Source organism: Neopelma chrysocephalum, unplaced genomic scaffold (assembly GCF_003984885.1).
Source record: "Neopelma chrysocephalum unplaced genomic scaffold, ASM398488v2 Primary Assembly neopelma1_82, whole genome shotgun sequence".
NCBI lineage: Eukaryota > Metazoa > Chordata > Aves > Passeriformes > Pipridae > Neopelma > Neopelma chrysocephalum.
Genome location: NW_020897744.1, coordinates 230,720 through 250,901, shown reverse-complemented (window position 1 = coordinate 250,901; position 20,182 = coordinate 230,720). Strand labels below are relative to the sequence as shown.

General features: G+C 47.0%; 3 protein-coding genes across 11 annotated transcripts in view; 2 read left to right on the top strand and 1 right to left on the bottom strand.

Annotated features, from left to right (window-relative positions):
- The window catches only part of CLTC (clathrin heavy chain), a 30,504-nt gene extending 13,946 nt beyond the window's left edge, over nucleotides 1-16,558 (top strand). For 2 of the 4 annotated variants that reach the window (XM_027691071.1, XM_027691070.1), the window contains 25 exons: nucleotides 108-260; nucleotides 565-687; nucleotides 969-1,106; nucleotides 1,193-1,357; nucleotides 1,465-1,645; nucleotides 2,022-2,185; nucleotides 3,748-3,873; nucleotides 4,427-4,569; nucleotides 4,946-5,180; nucleotides 5,520-5,642; nucleotides 5,737-5,882; nucleotides 6,045-6,228; nucleotides 6,548-6,740; nucleotides 7,196-7,353; nucleotides 7,494-7,658; nucleotides 7,757-7,864; nucleotides 7,975-8,142; nucleotides 8,303-8,452; nucleotides 8,727-8,858; nucleotides 9,020-9,130; nucleotides 9,760-9,930; nucleotides 10,087-10,308; nucleotides 11,368-11,388; nucleotides 14,242-14,317; nucleotides 15,139-16,558. In XM_027691071.1, coding sequence (XP_027546872.1) covers nucleotides 108-260; nucleotides 565-687; nucleotides 969-1,106; nucleotides 1,193-1,357; nucleotides 1,465-1,645; nucleotides 2,022-2,185; nucleotides 3,748-3,873; nucleotides 4,427-4,569; nucleotides 4,946-5,180; nucleotides 5,520-5,642; nucleotides 5,737-5,882; nucleotides 6,045-6,228; nucleotides 6,548-6,740; nucleotides 7,196-7,353; nucleotides 7,494-7,658; nucleotides 7,757-7,864; nucleotides 7,975-8,142; nucleotides 8,303-8,452; nucleotides 8,727-8,858; nucleotides 9,020-9,130; nucleotides 9,760-9,930; nucleotides 10,087-10,308; nucleotides 11,368-11,388; nucleotides 14,242-14,317; nucleotides 15,139-15,263 — 3,681 coding nt within the window. In that variant the 3' untranslated portion in view covers nucleotides 15,264-16,558. The remainder of the gene's footprint in view (nucleotides 1-107; nucleotides 261-564; nucleotides 688-968; nucleotides 1,107-1,192; nucleotides 1,358-1,464; nucleotides 1,646-2,021; nucleotides 2,186-3,747; nucleotides 3,874-4,426; nucleotides 4,570-4,945; nucleotides 5,181-5,519; nucleotides 5,643-5,736; nucleotides 5,883-6,044; nucleotides 6,229-6,547; nucleotides 6,741-7,195; nucleotides 7,354-7,493; nucleotides 7,659-7,756; nucleotides 7,865-7,974; nucleotides 8,143-8,302; nucleotides 8,453-8,726; nucleotides 8,859-9,019; nucleotides 9,131-9,759; nucleotides 9,931-10,086; nucleotides 10,309-11,367; nucleotides 11,389-14,241; nucleotides 14,318-15,138) is intronic. The other 2 variants (XM_027691072.1, XM_027691073.1) reach the window with 2 other exon arrangements.
- Nucleotides 16,559-17,660: 1,102 nt separating this feature from the next.
- PTRH2 (peptidyl-tRNA hydrolase 2) overlaps nucleotides 17,661-20,182 on the bottom strand; it is a 2,753-nt gene continuing 231 nt past the window's right edge. Inside the window, exons 1-2 of one of the 6 annotated variants that reach the window (XM_027691064.1) lie at nucleotides 19,404-19,515; nucleotides 17,661-18,314 (exon numbers count right to left, since the gene is read on the bottom strand). In XM_027691064.1, coding sequence (XP_027546865.1) covers nucleotides 17,783-18,295 — 513 coding nt within the window. In that variant the 5' untranslated portion in view covers nucleotides 18,296-18,314; nucleotides 19,404-19,515 and the 3' untranslated portion in view covers nucleotides 17,661-17,782. Of the gene's footprint in view, nucleotides 18,318-18,926; nucleotides 19,080-19,403; nucleotides 19,516-20,182 lie in introns of those variants that run through there. The other 5 variants (XM_027691068.1, XM_027691065.1, XM_027691062.1 and 2 more) reach the window with 5 other exon arrangements.
- Nucleotides 19,479-20,182, top strand: part of VMP1 (vacuole membrane protein 1) — a 60,303-nt gene continuing 59,599 nt past the window's right edge. The window contains exon 1 of the mRNA XM_027691057.1: nucleotides 19,479-19,565. The gene's annotated coding sequence lies outside the window, so the exon portion shown is untranslated. The remainder of the gene's footprint in view (nucleotides 19,566-20,182) is intronic.

The following is a 20,182-nucleotide window of genomic DNA, read 5'->3' as shown; positions in this document are numbered from 1 at the left end:
TTTTTTTTAAAACAAGTCCAAAAGGAAAAATAAATGAGGAAGGAGGTGGTAGTGCTTTTCAGCACGGCATGGCAGGGTGGGCTGACTGTGTTTATGTCTTTAAACAGCTGGAGTGCTCGGAGGAGCTGGGAGACCTTGTGAAATCTGTAGATCCTACGCTAGCACTTAGTGTCTATCTGAGAGCCAACGTTCCAAACAAGGTCATCCAGTGTTTTGCTGAAACAGGACAAGTCCAGAAGATTGTTTTGTATGCTAAGAAGGTGAGAAGAGATTAAATTGCCATATCTGTCCTTCATTTAGGAATAATTAGTGTATGTTCCAAAGCAGCTAAGAGTAACTGGGGGGGAATCTGAGAGCCTGTGCAGTACCTACTTCACCCTCAAGGTTGTTATGAATAACTACTGCTAGACTTCAGACATGTATCTTGTTATGCTTCTCTATGTAGCCTTTTCCAAAAGAGGAAATCCTGACTGGGTTGTGTAATCTAACAGTAGCTGTTACTGAGCTCTGTGTTTAACAAGGTGTGTGCTCTTGCTGAGCTCTTACTTTTCATTCTCTCTCCAGGTTGGATATACTCCAGACTGGATATTTTTGCTGAGGAATGTAATGAGAATCAGCCCTGATCAAGGACAGCAGTTTGCACAAATGCTTGTTCAAGATGAAGAGCCTCTTGCAGATATAACACAGGTAAATAACTTGATTGCACTGAAACTTTACGTTCAAGGCATTGAATTGTTAAGAGTGTGGCTCCTCTTATCAGAGAGAGATTTAGAACTACAAGTTTGGATTTACCTTAGTGGGACAAGGCTGTTTCGTGCCTGGTTTTAAGAACACTAAATGACAGCTTAGTGCAGTGTCAGAATAAGTGGTTTAGCTTTGGCAGCTGCACTTGATGGTACTTTGTTTAAATATACTTCCAGTTTTTAATCAAAAGCCTAAATTTCCACCTCTTTTTTTTTTTTTTTCAGATTGTGGATGTCTTTATGGAATATAATTTAATCCAGCAATGTACAGCCTTCTTGCTGGATGCACTGAAGAATAATCGCCCCTCAGAAGGTCCCCTGCAAACACGTTTACTTGAGATGAACCTCATGCACGCCCCTCAGGTGGGTGCTCAGAGCCCCTGATCAGCCTTGGCTGGAGCTGGTCACAGCCCTCAGGGACTAAGGGAAATTTCCAATATCCCTTCTAGGTTGCAGATGCCATCCTGGGAAACCAAATGTTTACTCACTACGACCGGGCTCACATAGCTCAGCTGTGTGAGAAGGCTGGTTTGCTGCAGAGAGCACTCGAGCACTTCACGGACCTCTACGACATCAAGCGTGCGGTTGTTCACACTCACCTCCTCAACCCTGAGGTAGGACACCAAACATCCTGCACCTACAAAAAACCAGGCCATCAGGAATGGCTTTCAGGGTGTGGAGTGATCTGGTTGGGTCTAAAATGGCTTCTGTGTCTTCGCAGTGGCTAGTGAATTATTTTGGGTCCCTGTCAGTAGAAGACTCTCTGGAGTGTCTGCGTGCGATGCTGTCTGCGAACATCCGTCAGAACCTGCAGATCTGTGTCCAGGTGGCTTCAAAATACCATGAACAGCTGTCAACACAGTCACTCATTGAGCTCTTTGAGTCCTTCAAGAGCTTTGAAGGTAAGCCTGTATTTTTGCAAAAGGAGCTGGTGCTCACCTCCTCATCCATGTGTGCATGTCTGTCTGCTGAAATCCAGAAAGCCATACTGAACTTCGAGTATTTAGGCCTCAAAACTGTGTTGAAACCTGACCCAAATCTTAAAGTTTCCCCCTTGAGGAGGGGCACCAACATATTTTTCTGCATATTTTGTTTTTCTGAAATGCTATGAAAAGTTTGGAGCTGTAGAAAAATATATGTAAAATGTAAACTGAAGAAGCTGCTGGCCTTTTTCCTCTGTCCAAAATGGTCATCTTGACTTCGTGTAGCCTTTGGGATTTGGGCTTTTGTACTTCTCAACAAGACCAGCAGAGTAACGTGTTGATTGTTTCTCTCCAGGTTTGTTTTATTTCCTGGGTTCCATTGTAAACTTCAGCCAGGATCCAGATGTGCACTTCAAGTACATTCAAGCTGCCTGCAAGACAGGACAGATTAAAGAAGTGGAAAGAATCTGCAGGGAAAGTAACTGCTATGATCCAGAACGTGTTAAAAACTTCCTCAAGGTAATGTTTGGGTGACACTGGACTGTCTCAGCCTGTTTGGGGTTCTGATAAAACATGGTGTTGAAAGTAGATGAGTTTGACCTTTGCACTTAAGGATCCAACTGTCCTCTTACACCAGAGGTAGCTACCATGTTCACAGTGCCTCCTAATAAAGTCTGAGCCTGGAATATTATCTAAACAATGGAGAATCTGTCAGATCAGTCTCTCACTGCCCTTAGTAAGGTTAATCTGGCTTGAACTCTTAAAATGTAGTAATTGCACCAGCTCACCTAGAACTTGTTACAGATGTGTACTGTAAAGTAGCAAACAATTTACTCGGAAGGTTGAGAACAACCATAATGCCAAACGAGTTGATAACTTGATTATTTCCAGTGTAATCAACTTCAATTGAGCAACTGCAGAAACAACAAGTGACTAGTGTCAATTAATTCCATAAATGCTTTGTGGGAGTTCTGGGCTCCATAAAGAGCTGCTGACTGATGTTACTGCTGGGGTTCAGAGCTGAAACATTGCTGAAGAGTAGGAGAAGATGGTGTGCTCAAAGTTCAGATTCTGTGGTCCTAGTCCTGAGCTTATTGACAAATCCAACATTACTATAAATACCTGAGGAACCGTGTGGGAGGGGAAAACTTTATCTGGGAACATTTCCTGCCTTCATGTTTGTTGGTTACATAGCATAGTCTTAGATTTTGCTGATCATATCTGAAGATGGCAAAACTCTTCCCAAGAGAATTCTCTAAAACTAACCTGGTGTCACCGAGGTGTAAGGTATGTCATTTGATCAAGCCACCTAAGATATGTTATCAAGCTGTCAAATTCCTGATGAAAGTTATTGTTTTTTGTGCTGTTCCATGTCTGGAATGTGCAGGACATGTACCAGGTAAATCTCCCAGTACAGGCCTCCCTGTGTAAAGTCCTTAAGTGTAATTTCTATGTAGGATTATATTCTGGGATGTGCATGTTGGAATAAGTGATCTGAAATATGCATCCGGAATACTGTCTGCCACATAGACTAAGCTTCTGTACTGTAACCATTGTAACCTTATGCTGAAAGTTGGAATGCTTTTAGATAACTAATCTGATAAGCAATTTTAGCAGCACTGCTACAGTTCTCTAAATCCATAGTTAGGAGGCACCACAAGGCACATGGCACTCGAAGTCAATTCTGTGTATAAGTTTTACACGATGAATCACAACTTAACCTAGTCTTGGTTAAATTTGTTTTGAAATCCCAGAGTGCTAATCCTGCACACCAAACACCAGCGGCAACTAAAAATACTCTCTCTAGCTTAGACTTGTCATAGTTGTATTGTGTTGTAAAACCCTGTAGACTCTGCCATGCAGGGTTAAACTCCAGAAAGCTTCTCGCTCTCCACGCCCTGAAGTGGGAGTGAGTACTCCTACTTTGCTCCATCTTGCAAACAATTAGTTGAACAACAAGCTGTCATTATTTGGTTGAGTTTCAGCTTTCCAAATTCAGCTGCTTTAACAGTTTAAGTGACCGTATTTGTCTGCTTAAGCCTAAGAGTAAAACCAAATTACTGAAGCTGTTCTCTTTGTAGGAAGCCAAACTCACTGACCAGCTGCCTCTCATCATTGTGTGCGATCGCTTCGACTTTGTCCACGACCTGGTGCTGTATTTGTACAGAAATAATCTCCAAAAATACATTGAGATTTATGTACAGAAGGTGAGTTACAGCTTGGCTTCAGTGGGGCAAACTGATCAGTCTTTCCAGTGTTAAACACAATGCCTATAGCTGTATATAGTAAGTATTCTGCTTCATACTTGAGGCTGCTATTTAAGTACCTGTTAGTGGCCTCCAGTAAATCAGCCCTGACGTGAATCAGATCTCATTCTTCAGCCAGGTTGGGCAGTAACCCCCACTGATGTGCCTCTTGAAGGAGGAAGACTTGACAGAATAACTCTGGGCTTCTTGGGGTGATTTTAACTCCCAGCATTTTGCAGGGGTGGAGGGGAAGTTCTCCTTCAGGGACAAAGTGGATTGTTCAGGAGCTCTTCCTGTGGGAACTGAGCATTAGGGAGCCACTGAGCTGGGATGTGAACACCTGTTGACTGAAGAATTGACTTCCAACCTTGTCCAGAACCTCAGGAAGCTGGGAGTAAAGGCAGGAAGATGGGGTCAGTCTGAACAAGCAGCCTTCATTTGTAGCTCTAGGGATGAGTATTGGCTGCCTGTGCTGCAGGACCACACACTGACCTCTTTCAATGATCCTGTTTAGGTGAATCCAAGCCGTCTGCCAGTTGTTATTGGGGGACTGCTTGATGTGGATTGCTCTGAAGATGTAATAAAGAACCTCATCCTTGTAGTGAGAGGTCAATTTTCGACCGATGAGCTTGTTGCAGAGGTTGAGAAAAGAAACAGGTATTAAACTTCTACAAGTCTCTTACCAATTGCCAGTCTGGCTGTGTTACACTGCTCATCCATCAGTGCATGTCCTCATCACACAGCTAAAGCTGGTACTGACACAGCCAGAAGCTGCTACTGGGTGAGCAACCAGCTTTGCTCCTTGGCTGATGTGGGGATCTCATCTTTGAAGGATGAGATGAGCCTTTGGCATGTGATCTTCTTCATAGGATCAGAAAGTTACACCATTATATTAATGAACCAAAATGCAGGTTCAAATGGAGTACTGAAACTCTGGTTTAGTTCCTGACTCTGTCCTATTTATAGCAAAGAAATTGTGCAAGTGGATACTTACTCACTCAACCTCTCTAATGTGACAATCACTTCCTTCTAGGCTGAAGCTGCTTCTGCCCTGGCTGGAAGCAAGAATTCACGAGGGTTGTGAGGAGCCTGCGACTCACAATGCACTGGCCAAAATATACATTGATAGCAACAACAACCCTGAAAGGTTCCTGCGTGAGAATCCTTATTATGATAGTCGTGTTGTTGGCAAGTACTGTGAGAAGAGGGACCCTCACCTGGCCTGTGTGGCTTATGAGCGTGGACAGTGCGATTTGGAGCTTATTAATGTATGTATGCCAAGGCAGCTGGCTCGTGGGTAAAGTTCTGACATGAGTATCACAGGATAGATGCTCAGGTTTATGACAAAAGCATTTATTTCCTAAAAATATTAAGCTGGGAACTGCACGCTTCTGATGGAATAGGAGGTAGTTATTTAATTTCCCTCTGCAGCTTAATGAGAAATGGGGGACTCCCCTGCATGGCCTAAAGTGGGAGGCTGGTGGATGTATCAAGGCCTGAGGTTCTAGTCAGCCTCTCAGGCAGGTTTATTTAGTGTTGCACTACAATTACCCACTGCAGGCTGGAGAGCTGTGACTTCCCTCTGAGCAAACTGTGCCTTTCCCCAGGTGTGCAATGAGAACTCCCTCTTCAAGAGTCTCTCCCGATACTTAGTTCGTCGCAAAGACCCCGAGCTGTGGGCCAGTGTGCTGCTGGAGAGCAACCCTTACAGGAGACCCCTCATCGACCAGGTACCACTGACAGGCCAGCCAAGCCTTGGCTGGCCCACCCTGACCTGTAGTACCTGACCTGACTGATTTGCTGATTGCCTGACTGTACCTGCAGGTTGTCCAGACTGCGCTGTCGGAGACCCAGGACCCCGAGGAAGTCTCTGTTACTGTGAAGGCTTTCATGACTGCAGACCTTCCCAATGAGCTTATTGAGCTGCTGGAGAAAATAGTTCTTGATAACTCCGTGTTCAGTGAGCACAGGTGAGTAAAAACCACGTCATGGGAAAGCCTGGAATTCTACCTGGTGCAGGTGTTAAATTGCTGTAATGTGGAACAGCAAATAAACTAATGCCTTCTCCAGAGGGGAGGGTGAATTTCTTGATGGTTTCTTGATAAGTACTAATGTTTTCTTTCCCTCTTCAGGAACCTGCAGAACCTCCTCATCCTGACGGCCATCAAGGCTGACCGTACCCGTGTCATGGAGTACATCAACCGCCTGGACAACTACGATGCCCCAGACATAGCCAACATCGCCATCAGCAACGAGCTCTTCGAGGAGGCGTTTGCCATCTTCAGGAAGTTCGATGTCAACACATCAGCTGTGCAGGTACCTTAAAATCTCAGGCTGTAAGAACTCCCTGTGACTTGTGGCTTGGCTGGTAACTTGTGACTTGAGTACTTACCACTAATTAGCAGAGTGACCAAAGCTGCTCAGTGTCTTTTGAAGTAGGACAAATGTTGTTTATTGAACCCTGTAGTGAGTGAAACTTTGCAAGGCTGAAATCATCCACGCTGTGTGGGTTGTGTGTGGTTAGTACCTATTTTAAAAGCTGTGGATCCATTGAAAAATGAACATAAAACACAACTTGGTGTCCTGTAAAACTGGCCTTTGTGGTAGTGGCTGATCTTGGTTGTCCCATTTTTAGGTGTTAATAGAGCACATTGGGAACCTGGACCGCGCGTACGAGTTCGCAGAGCGCTGCAATGAGCCCGCGGTGTGGAGCCAGCTGGCCAAGGCACAGCTCCAGAAGGGGATGGTAAAGGAAGCCATTGACTCCTACATTAAAGCAGATGATCCTTCCTCATACATGGAGGTTGTTCAAGCTGCTAATGCCAGTGGTATGATTAAGTTTTGTTTACATCTTTGCTGTTGAGGTTGCTCAGCTCTTTTGCCTGGTCTGCTCGAACTGCAGTTCTGCCAGACTTGTATCTTGATGCAAGTAGAGGAATCTGGTCCTGCAAAGACTGCCCTAAATGAGAATGGGAAAAGGTAGTGTATTGCATTTGCAGATAATCCGTGGTCTTTTAACTACCTTCTTAAGCTAGTTGGAGACTTCTGTCAGAGCAGAAGGTCTTTGCATGAAGTTAAAGACCAGGATTTTAGTCAGGCCTTTTGTAAGGTGACTTTATTGACCTAATGTATGTGTGTGAAGGACATTCCAGTATGAAAGCTGGTTTTGATTGTTGGGGAATAGCTGTAGAAATACATGTCCAACTAGCTCGAGCTGATAGTACAACTTAAGTGTAAGTGTCCTCAAGGGTGGGAACTAAAAATTCTGAACTGCTTTTTGTAGGAAACTGGGAAGAGCTGGTGAAGTATCTCCAGATGGCACGTAAGAAGGCCCGGGAATCGTATGTGGAAACAGAATTAATCTTTGCTCTTGCTAAAACCAACCGCCTGGCAGAGCTGGAGGAGTTCATCAACGGCCCCAACAACGCACACATCCAGCAAGTGAGTGACAATGGGTTGGTTTTGCTGAATAACAGCTCCTTCAGCCTTGCTGACCACAGGGGTGGAGCTCGAATGCTCCCCATCTCATGTCAGCCAGTGGCTGAAAATGTGCAAGGCTGACCTGTTGTGCTGTCCCTCAGGTGGGTGATCGCTGCTATGATGAGAAGATGTACGAGGCAGCCAAGCTCTTGTACAACAACGTGTCCAACTTTGGCCGTTTGGCCTCCACTCTGGTGCACCTCGGGGAATACCAGGCAGCCGTGGACGGGGCTCGGAAAGCAAACAGCACCCGCACGTGGAAAGAGGTGAACTTGGCTGGCTGGGTTTGAAAGGTCTCTCCAGAGGTCCCCTGAAAGGACTTCATGGCCTGAATTATGAACAGTAACACGCTTGTCCCTTCCAGGTCTGCTTCGCTTGTGTGGATGGGAAGGAATTCCGCCTGGCTCAGATGTGTGGGCTCCACATTGTGGTGCACGCGGATGAGTTGGAGGAGCTGATCAACTATTACCAGGTAATTAACTGGCTTCTGTTACACAGTTCAGTTCTTTCATGGCAGCTCTGCCCAAAACTGGAGCTGTAGAGTCAGGATGGTTCCTGATGTGAAGTCTCTGTATCCCGTAGGATCGTGGCTACTTTGAGGAGCTGATAACTATGTTGGAAGCAGCACTTGGGCTCGAGCGAGCACACATGGGGATGTTCACAGAGCTAGCAATTCTCTACTCCAAATTCAAGCCACAGAAAATGAGGGAGCACTTGGAACTCTTCTGGTCCAGAGTCAACATCCCCAAGGTGAGTATCTGAGGCCCTAAATTTAGCTTAAAACACATCTCTCTGTGCCCTGGCTTTTGAAATAGCAGCTCTTGAGATTATTAATGGCACTAAAGCCTGAGCACTGATGGACACTGATGGAAATCCCTGTTAACATGTTGCTGATTATGCCTCTTCTTAGGTTTTGAGAGCTGCAGAACAAGCCCATCTCTGGGCCGAACTGGTGTTCTTGTATGATAAGTATGAAGAGTATGATAATGCCATAATCACAATGATGAATCACCCAACAGATGCTTGGAAAGAAGGCCAGTTCAAAGATATCATCACTAAGGTATTGCTTTCTTAGTGAAAGGGGGTAAATGTCTTGCTATGTGCACTTCAGTTCTCTTCCTTCATTAGTAGCCTGTTTGAAATGCAAAGTTCTTGATATTGCCACATCATTTCAAAGCAACTACAATTCACAGTAACTAAAGAGATTTCTAGAGACAAGAATGAATCTTGAGTGGCTCAGTTTTGTGGAGTTATCTGAAGTTATGTCTGTCTTTCATTTGGATTTCCCTGCAATCACACTTGTGCTCTGAATGTACATCTTTGCTCATCTCCAGGTGGCCAATGTGGAGCTGTATTACAAGGCAGTTCAATTCTATTTGGAATTTAAACCTCTCTTGCTCAATGACCTGCTGATGGTGTTGTCCCCTCGGCTTGACCACACTCGTGCTGTCACCTTCTTCACAAAGGTAATTTTCCTACTGTCCAGCTCAAATCAAAACTTGCAGTTGGGAAAGCATTTATCTGTAGCAGCATTTTAAAATGCTTGGCTGCTTCCCTGCCTCACAGGGAAGATGCTGAGACTTCTACAAAAAGTGGAATTAAATGTGTCCCCCTGATTTCCCTGAAGGTTAAACAGCTGCCCCTGGTTAAGCCTTACCTGCGCTCAGTTCAAAATCACAACAACAAATCAGTGAATGAGTCCCTGAACAACCTCTTCATTATTGAAGAAGACTACCAGGTATGTCTTGAAGCAGTTAATACCTAATGTTGTCTGTGCTTTGGGATAGAAGTGGCCATTCCTGAATCTCTGGCTTCTGTGTCAGGATTCACCTCCTATTCTCAGTCTGGTGAATGTCTAGAAACACAGTTTTCAGTAGTTTTTACCTGCTTGCTGTTAACTTGAATTCCTTAAGTATGTGTTCTTTGACATTTCAAATTGAACTAGAGGGGACTGGCCAAGGATGAAGTAGAGAACTGTTGGTGGCTTTCTGGGAGCTTTTTGTGTCATTCCTACTGGGGGTAGAGTGGCTACTGTGTTATGAGTGTGACAGACCAGCTTTTATTTATAAAAGTCAAACAGTGGGTATTAAGGAAAGAACTCACAGAAGAGGCAAACAGTTATGTCTCTCTGTTCTACTGTTGGTATTGAGAGGCTCTTCACCTCAGTAATCACTGCTGAAAAGTACTGGCTGAAATAACATAAAACTCCATGTGTGTCAAAGAAAAAATAGCAGATGTCTCTGCAGGTCTGGCTGGAATACTTCACCCTCCTGGAAGCAGGAATACATGCTTGTCAAACGTTTGCATTTTGAGGATGCAGTTGTGCATCTGAGGTGTGAGTAACTTCTTTTTTTCTGCCCAACTCAGGCTCTTAGGACTTCTATAGATGCTTATGACAACTTTGACAACATCTCTCTGGCTCAGCGCTTGGAGAAACACGAGCTAATAGAGTTCCGGAGGATCGCTGCCTATCTCTTCAAGGGGAACAACCGCTGGAAGCAGAGCGTGGAACTCTGCAAGAAGGACAGGCTCTACAAGGTGAGCCCACCCCTCAGGCAGGGCTTGGCAGGCCTGCCTCGTTTGGCCATGACTTTCTGGTCAAGCTCTAAGGTCAGCAGTAGGCTGAACTCAGTTAATACCAAGCCCAGTGATTGTTCTGTGGCCCCTGAGGCTAAAGGCTGTGTCCTGTTGCAGGATGCAATGCAGTATGCTTCAGAATCCAAAGATACTGAGCTGGCAGAGGAGCTGCTGCAGTGGTTCTTGCAGGAGAACAAGAGAGAATGCTTTGGTGCTTGTCTCTTCACCTGCTACGATCTCCTAAGGCCAGATGTTGTCTTGGAAACAGCGTGGAGGCACAACATTATGGACTTTGCCATGCCATACTTTATTCAGGTCATGAAGGAATACTTGACCAAGGTAAGAGCAGGTGCTTCTCCAGCACCAAAAGCTTGTTAGTCACTGTGGTGATGCCTTGAGACTGTCTGCTTGCTACTAACATCGATTTGGGCTTTGTCAAATGTCTGTCTGTCCATGTCCACACTTATTTTTCAGTCCATCTGGGGAGAGACTTCGCCCTCTAAAGAGACTGAAACACTTGCAGGCTCCACCTTCTCAATTACAGAACCTACATCAGTAGTATTTGCCTGACCATGGGCAGTGTCTTAAAGTAGTTCCAGGACTCAGGCTTTTCATGTGCTGTGTCAGTCAGGAATCCCAGCTGGGATCAAGCTTTAACTAAATTCTAGACTGTGTACTAAAAAAGCTTTACAGCTAAATCTGGACATAACTTGTTCTGCTGTGCATTTAACTCTAGAACATGGCTCTGGCACTTAATGGCACTAATTATGACTCAGCTCTTACTTGAAGTGACTCAGAATGGGGGAAGTACTTGGCAATGCTCTGACAGACTTGAACAGATGAGAGTTAAATCCAGCTGTCACTACAACACTTGCCCAGCTGAAGCTTTTAGAGCATCTTCAGTGAAATGGTGTAAATTCCTTAATGATTAAGACTCTTTCCATGAAAGCTGGAGTTAATGAAGACCAGAGTGCCTGTTTGTGTGGAGATTTGCCTGGCAGTTCCTTGCAAAGGCAGGACTCAGGAGCCAATCTCCTGTCCTTAAATGCTGGGGTTTGGGGGAGGTGGGACTGTCTGAGCAGTAACATTGTCAGAGATGCTGAGGCACCAAGTAACCCTAAGCCTCTGAGAACAGTAGTCCTGGAGCAGGATTAAAGATGAACATTCCATGGTCTGCTGCAGGGTTAGGGTGTAGCTGTAGTGCAGCTGTGAAATCACTGCAGTAAGAGCCAGCAACAAGCAGAGCTGCCTTTCTAAAGCAGATACTTCTGGTGTATCTTTGTTTTGACTCGCCTGTACCTTTTAATTATTTCTTCCCTGACGCTTTTGTTTCTACCTTTTATATGCTAAATATGGAATTTGATTTTTCTAAGCTGCACCTTCTGAATTCCTTTGCAGGTTGATGCAATAAAGGAAAAGGTGAAAGTTGATTCTTGTTTTCCATCTTTAAGTCTGGAGGACTAAGTCTAAGGATTCTGCATGAGTTTTTTTCTTTCCTATGTTTACTACACTGCTGCTACTGCTTTTTCCCCAAACAAAATATCACTAAAGCATATGCAAATTGTTTAACTCTCAGTAGCTAGTGCTGTAGGAGAAAAGTAGATTCACTTGCTACTAATAAGCTAATAGATCCTCAGGAAGGGCATCCAGATGATCAGTTGGATCACAGTCAACCTGGTATTGAAACAATGCACAAGTGCTACTATTTGACAGCCAATCTGACTGGAAGAACCCCCTGCAATAAGTCTTGGAGCCATAAATCAGTGAGCCATAAATCACTCTGGCATTTGCTGGTTAAGGACTGTGATCCAGTTTCTGATCCCTTGACCATGACTAATGTGTGCTGACAGTAGGCAGAGTAGATACTGGCTGCTTCAGAAGAGACTCCTCCTCACTCAGGTGTCCAGTTCTCATGGTGCTGGTCTAATCCCCACGGTGCTCTAGTTCACATAGAACTTAAAACTTCAGCTATTAGACAAGTCTGTGGTTCTCTTCCCTGTAGTAAATTCCTAGTACTTGTCCAAAAACGACTGCCTTCAAGCTCTTCAGCTTCACTAAACTTCTCTTGCTACCTCATTAAAAACATAATATAAAAATGGTAATGCTTATTGCTCTTCTGAGGCTACTTCAGGGCTTGCCTTTTGCTGTGCAGTTTTGACCTTCAGAAGGGCAATGTGAGGTTTCTGTCCATCTCCTTCCCCACAAACCCCACTGTGATTCTCCTTAGCCCAGGGCTCAGCCCTAGTGGGAGTTTTCCATTAATGTGGTTCAGACAAAGTGACAAATGGCTTTGAAGATGAACTGAATGCAAACTGTTGTAAAGACACCACTGGCACTCAGGGCTGACCTGACCAGCAGTAGTGTGAGGCCCTTCAGCAGTAGTCAGTGAGGCAGTAGGAGAGCGTGTGTGTGAAAAAAGGTAATTGAACTGCAGTGTTTGCATAACCTAAGCATGTGTAGCAGTCATTGCAATTACATCCCACTCTTCCTTAAGCTCCAAGGCATTGCTGTGGGCTGCTGTGGTTTTTTGGGGGGAGCCTGTCTGGCAGTCATCTTCAGCCCTCACTCGTGCTTCAGTACTCTTGCCTCTTTTTCATGCACACATGACACGAGAACATTGAATGCATGTTACTTTTCCTCTGCAGCTTCTTGCAGTCCCTGTGGAAAAGCCTTGAAATCAATCTTGCTACAAGTGTGTAGGGCCCTGAACCTGGTGATGCTCGAGCAAGTGGTGTAAGAACCATCCTGCAGGCTGGTCTCAAACTCGCGCTTGTGACCGTAAAGATTTGTTGAGCTCTGAGGGGAGGCATCAAAACTGGGTCAGAAATGCATTGAATGTCCTGGGCTGGAGGCTTTCCAAGTGTGTGTAAGCCAAATGCCTCTGCTTAGTAGCAACCTCTGCACATTCTCCTTGGATTTGCATCTCTGAACTTGTGCTTCTGTGTTCAGTGTGTTGCTGTTTGAGTTGAAAACAGTGCAGTTCTCAGCACAGGGTCTGGGATTGAGTCTGGGAGCGTTGGCACACGATCCTGGGCACTTTGGCAGCAGCAAACCAGATACTGGGGTGAGGCAACCAACAGGCTGGTCGTGGAAGCCCAGTAAGGGAGGGAACTCGAGGACTTCTGCCACCTCCTGGGTTTGTGCCTCAGCTTGAGGTTATGGGTTGACAGGCTTATGGAACACACGTAACTCACAGCTGAGAGGAAGAGTCACAGCTCTCAGAGATTTGTTAATGCAGCACAGTTAAACTGGAAACTGTTCAACTCCTGGGTGTTGGTGCAGCTGAATAACTAACACTGACCCTGTGTAAGTGCAGGAAACCTGTCTTCAAACGCCTTTATTAAGGACACGAATGAACTGAAAGGTTAATCTGGTTTGTGAGTTGTCTTACTGTCTTTAAAAGTAATTGGCGTGATTGTCTTTGACTTTACTCTAAATCTTGTCTCCCAGGTAAAATATCAATACCTCATTTTGTGGTTTTAGTTTCAGGGCCTGCCTTAGACTGTAGAAATGCTGGGTTCCCTTGGATCTGTTTTAGTAACAAGCAATATTTCACTGCAGAATAAGTCTCTTCTCTTGCCTTTCTGTAGGGGTGGGCTGAGAGCACGAGTGCACTCGCTGTGCAGCACTGGAGCTGGCCAGGCTTGTGTCCTTACTGTGTGTTAAGCTGGAAGAATTGGAGTATCTGTGGGTTTAGGCTGACTGCCACACAGTTCTGGAGTGGAAAAAGCAAGTCTTATACACATGCATTCTCTGCATTTGAACTTAAATTGCATGAGTGAATGGGTTTGGAAAGTGAAATCTTGAGGCTCAAGTGACATGTCGGATGCTATTGCAGTCTGCTGTACCTAAATCAGATTATTTTACCTCAGTGCTGTCTTCAGGGAAACTTCTCCTGCTCCAATGCCAAAGGTCTCCAACTGAGACTGTGCTCAAATCCTAAAGGCTGTTGGTTTGAAGTAGTTGGAGCGACCCTGATGAGCTAATTCCTGATGTCCAAGTAGCTCCAGTCCCGTACGGAGCCTTTCGTACAAAGCTTCAGCCTGGAGTGAGCTTTCAAAGCAGTTACACAAATGCCTCAAGGAGGGCTTGTTTCAGGAAACAGAATCTTGACTGCACCAGTACCAACATTGCTACTTGAATTGATCTTAACTTGTAAATGGTCTCCTTTTCTGGATGGGTGTTAACATACCACTAAGGCTTTTCCACTTCTCTGCCACAAGTAAGTACCTGTTTCAGAGGAGATTTTTTAATTGTTGGTCTCAATTCCAGGTGGATAAACTGGATGCATCAGAGTCTTTGAGAAAGGAAGAGGAGCAAGCTACAGAAACACAACCTATTGTTTATGGTAATGCTTTAGCTCATGTGTTGTCCATAACACATTTTGCTCTTAAAGCGACACTTCTCTAATCTTGGTTTTTCCCAAGGAAATCCTTGGAAACTGGAATGTTCTTCATGTGAAATCAAGTCTTAAGGAATGTGTTCCAAAATACTAGATAAAGTGCCACTCTGATGCTGTGGCTGCTGAGTTGGGCTGTGGGCTTGCAGGATTTAAGGTTGTCCTGGCTCATTAAGGAAGGATGTGCATTAGCTGTGCTCTTCCAGCCCTCCAGCGAGTGCATTATTTGGCTCTTGTCCAACAGGGGTACTTTCTTTGTATCCAGGTGTCATAGTTTGAGATTGCTCCCCCTGGAAGTCGGGGGGCTTAGAGGTGATTGGGTGCCAGGGCAGTTTACCCTGGAGGGCCAATCACCGCTCCTCTTGTTTGCTCCTGCTGAAAAATCATATATACACAACCTCCAGAAGGAAAGAGGGGCAAAAGCCTCTCCTCCTTTCTTCTTATACCCTGGCTTACGTAAAAATCATAGGGAATACTGGGTAAATCTGGGCACTTCCTTGGTTACAAATTGGTCACCAAGGAAAGCCTAGACTAAACTACCACACCAGGTTATTCCACTAGTTCTAGTGAGAGTTTCTTCATACACTTTCCAGTGCAGTATTTTTAGCCACGTACTCTGTCCTGCTGTTCTGTGGGGAAACACCCCCCCGGCCTACAGCCCCCAAAGCAGCTCAGCAGGGACTCACTGTCAGACACACAAATACCCCCGGGGCGGTTGCAGGAGTTGTGCTGAGTGCAGGGGCACTAAAGATGCTGTTTGTGTGTTGCAGGCCAGCCCCAGCTCATGCTGACAGCGGGACCCAGTGTCGCAGTTCCTCCACAAGCACCTTTTGGCTACGGCTACACTGCACCTCCCTACGGGCAGCCCCAGCCTGGCTTTGGGTACAGCATGTGAGCTGCAGCACAACTCCCTTGGGAGCAGCGTATTTTCTTACTGAAACTCCACCGTCCCTCCCCGCTTTAACTCATAACAGGGAAAAGCAAAGAGTTCTGCCTCGTGTTCTTGTAACCTTTATTTCATGAAGGACTGTTTTTTCTAGCGCAAACGATTTGAATCACCTCTGTTTAAATCTTTTTTCCACATTCCATGTCATTTAGACTTTTACTTTCAAAAGGGGAATAGTTTAAAACGACTTTGTTCAAGTGGGCTTTTGCAGGACTGCTTATTACCATTAAGTCTATTGTGAAGATTCTGATTTGCACTCTATAGTGTTACACTCTAATATTGAATCTTAAGTTCATTGTATGTGAGCAGCTTTACAGTATGTACTGTCTATTCTAAATGCATTTAAGTCTCACTGTATATTTGGAGAAAGCTAAAGTCAAGATACTTGTATTTGACCTTGCAAGACTGCTGACAAGAGACAACACTAATCAGCATATCCTCCCTGGGTTGGATTGCATAGCTCTAAAAGAATTTCCAATGCGTACAGACAACCTTGCCTGACTTCAAATGAGTAAAAAGTTTTGGTTTGTTTGTTTTTTTTTCCCTTAACCTATGCAGGTTTTTCCAGTTATGCATATAGAAAATGCTAGTGTCTTTTTGCTCACTCCATATGTAACAGATGACCTTATGTTGTGCTGTATCCTGTGCTTTTGTGGGACATTCCATTCAGGAACAGAGCACCATGATTCCAATCTGTGTATTTACTAACCCTGCCCTGAGGTTTGTGTATGTTGGATATTGTGGTGTTTTAGATCACTGTTTTGAGTGTACAGAAGAGAGAATTCAAGCATATTGCTGTTCAGTTTTGTTTGTGCAATTTGAAATTACGCGATTTAAAAATAAATTACTGGACTGTGGACATGCTGCACAGTGGTAGCTTCACTTTACTGTCTTCAAAAAGGACCTTCCAACTCAAACCAAGTATTACAGTGCTGCTGGTGTGGGGCAATGCAGGCAGGGGTCTGAGGGGCCAGTAGAAGAGCAGCAATGGGGACCAGTAGTGGGGTCTTGCACTGAAGGGGCAATACAGGAAAATATGTAATGCTTTTTCTATAGAAAGATGACGCCAGAGAGAAGAAAATAGCACTTTTCACCAGTTGGCTGCACTGTGGTCAACTCCAGCAGATTTGAGCAGATGATACATTAGGATTGTGGTAGGGTGTGCCAGTTCAATTGAGATCATGTTCTAGGTATGTAAATTGCCTTAAACATATTTAGCTTCAAATAAAATTGACTTAAATGTTTCTCTATGAATACTGTCATAATTGAGTGTAATGAGTGTTACAGCACTGGCCAGGTTTGTGTTCGTGAGAGCTGTCAGAGCTCCCATCTCAACCAGGGGCCACAGTTGGTGCCAGGATCCAACTCTGAGGCCAAATCCCCTTCTCCCTTGCTCCTGGGAACTCCACAGTTGTGTCTCTGAAAGGATTATGCCCAAGAGGTGCAGTATAAAAACTCATGTCAGCCCCTCTGACATTCCCCCTGGGTCTGTAAACACGACTGATGGAGACAAATCCTTCTGTTCCCTCTCTTACAACCTATTTCTTCGGTACTCAGCTGGAAAACATGGCCATGAAGCTGTTTTATTTGTTATAAAACTGCCCTGCAGAAATTCCACCTACTTAAAGTGCAGGGAACTTGACTTTTTACAATCAGAGCTGCAATAGAGCTGTAGAGGTAGAATTTACTTGAGCTGTGATCAGTGTGCTCTGAACTGCCCAGTAACATCTGTAACTCCTTCCTTAAACCTGGGAGGACCAGTTAACCCCAAATAAAACAGGATTTAAGTCTGGCCCTGTTGCCAAGCTGTCTGTGTGAGGGTAAATCCCTCCACCTTGGCTAAACTGCACATTTTTGCAGGTGTAGGAGCCACACAGACCCATCCAGAGGGGAGCTCAGCTTACAGCTGCTCCCCACAACTATTTACTGGCTCCTAAGGCTTGGGCTGCAAACCCAGTTTAACCAGTCAGTCTCACACCACTTACAGGTTATTGCATCAGTTGCTGTCCCAGAACCAGGGCAGGATGTTGGCTGCAGTTCCCTCCAAGCAACCTGGGGCGATTTTTAACTGATTCAGCTGCCAATCCCTTCCAAATTAAAAGATCTATCTCTTCAAAAACAGGCAGAAAGGGGAAACCTGCCATTTTGTGCACATGGGACAAATTCTCTTGAACTTTGCTACCACCCACCACACAAAATCCTCAACCCATTGCACAAGTTGTAAATATTGGGGGTTCCTTCCTGGGGGCAGTAAAACTCTGCCACCTCTGCTTTCCTCAACTCCCCTGAGCCAAGTGTTTTCTTCCCCCCTTTGGAACACAACACACGAGCCAGAGAAACTCATGATTTACAAATTTAAACCTTACAAAACTTGCTTATTTTATTTAAACTGAGAGCATATGGAAAAACGCCCAAACTTGGACTGTAACCCTTCAGTACTGACATACAACAACTTTTTTGGTCCTAGTTTAGAGGAGTTTAAGGTGACCAGAGACTTTATCTATGACATCAGCTGGCCCTGGTCCGATCCCGAGGACGGTCCTGGAGCCTGGAGCAATCTGAGTACGCCCAGCATCCTGGATCAAGCTCACGGTCAGTCCCAGGCGCTTTGCCTCAGCCAGGAGCTGGGCCAGAGTCTCCTCATCGGGAGCTTTGAGGACTATTTTGGGTTGCCCACAGTACTCCCACTGCTGCAGGAGCTCGGGATTCCTTCTCTCCACTTGCTTGTAGGCAGAGACAGCAGCGTGGGAACACTGTGCAGCCACTTTGCCCTTGCCCATCTTCAGGTCCTGGCGGACGATCAGCACCATCTTGAACTCCCCAGACTCTGCCATGACGTCGGCCTCGCCCTCCAGGTTGCTGGGAGGGGCAGGTGTTCCAGCTCTGCGCTTCCTCAGGAACCTCCCACCAATGCCCCATCCCAGGCACAGGCCACACGCGACTCCAGCCACGATGCCGAGGAGCTTGGTGAGATAGTCCATGGTGGATTCTGGACACTGGCTATGGAAGGGGAGAAAAGAATTTACTTGAGCATTTGGGGAGCACTCACCTGGTTATCTGGAGACAAACAACACTTGTTAGAAACACAAAAGGGCGATTCCAGCTTCACTCATTTGGGAAAGGATGTTCAGAGACACCTTTCCTGGCGCACAGTCTCCTCCTTCCCCAGCCACAGGTTTCTAACTGCAGACACGTCTCTGGTGGCGGGTTTCAGCTCAGGAACAGAGATAATAACAAATGGCAAATTATCATAGAATCACAGAGTGGTTTGGGTTGGGAAGGACCTTGAAGATCACCCAGTCCCACCCCTGCTGTGGGCACGAACACTTCCCACTATCCCAGGTTGCTCCAACCTGGCCTTGGACACTTGCAGGGATGGGGCAGCCACAGCTTCTCTGGGCGGCCTGTGCCAGGGAAGAATTCATCCTAATCTCCCATCTAACCCTGCTCCCTTTCAATTTGAAGCCATTCCCCCTTGTCCTGTCACTCCGTGCTCCATCTTTCCTCCAAGTCCCCTTCAGGCACTGGAAGGCCACAATTATGTCACCCCACAGCCTTCTGCGGGCTGTACAACCCCAACTCTCTCCGCCTTTCCTCACGCCAAAACTACACCTAAAAATGCGCAGAGAAGAGGTAAAACGCTGGAGGGTTTTACGCCAACACCCCAAAATCAGTTCAGTGCCGGTACCCGGGAGCGGAGCGGGGCTGCCTCCGGCCCCACCTCGGCAGCTCCGGCCCCGCCAGGCCCGCGGCCGTTGGGGCCTGAGGGGGGAACGGGGGCACAGACCGAGCGGGGATCGAACGAGCCGGGCCCCCCCGACCCTCGGGGGGCCATGAGGGGCTATGAGAGGGCCATGAGGGGGCTATGAAAGGACCATAAGAGGGCTATGAGAGGGGGCCATGAGGGGGCCATAAGAGGACCATGAGGGGCCATAAGAGGACCATAAGAGGGCCATGAGGGACTATGAGGGGCCATGAGAGGGCCATAAGAGGGCCACGAGAGAGCCATAAGAGGACCATGGGGAGCCACGAAAGGACCATGAGGGGGTCATGAGGGGGCAATGAGGGGCCATGGGGGTCCCCGCTCACCCACCGCGCTCGCCCGGCCGCTCGGCTCCGCCGCTCCCGCCCGGCGGTGACGGGGCCGCGGCGCTCGGGAAGTGACGGACGGCGAGGGCGGGACGGGGCGGGTTAAGCCGGGCCCAGTTCCGCGTCGTGCCGGGCCCAGTGGAGCTGCCGGCGCCGAGCGCGGTGAGTGCGGGACTGGCGGGCGCCTCACCCTCCCCTCCGCGGGACCCGCCCGGCGCTGCCCGTCCCCTCACGGCACGAGGGGCTCCGCAGTGACCGCGGGCAGGGCAGACCCCAGCCCGGGCGGCTCCGGAGGGTCCCGGGGCACCGTGACCCGGCACCGGCCGGGGCGGTGTTGTACAAACCGGGGGATGGGAGGGACTCGGCCCTGGAGCCGCGTGTGGGGAACGGGCGGCGGGAGGGAGCGCCGTGAGGGCGGAGGGTGGGAGGGGAGGTCGCTCTTCACCGGCGTTCAGGTTTTATTGACAAACTGGTGTGGATAAATGAGGTGCTGCCAGCTCGTCCCTCTGGATCTGGGCGGTTCTGCTTCCTCAGAACCGCGGGAGGTGTGGGGGGGACGGTGCCCGATGACACAGGGAGGAATCCACTCTGCTGGGTGCGGGGAGTCGGGACCGACGGGCTTTGTTCGCCTCCCCGGCAGGAATTACTGTGCCTTCCCCCTGCCTCCCCAGCAGGAATTACTGTGCCTGTGTCTTCCCCCTGCCTCCCCAGCAGGAATTACTGTGCCTGTGTCTTCCCCCTGCCTCCCCGGCAGGAATTACTGTGCCTTCCCCCTGCCT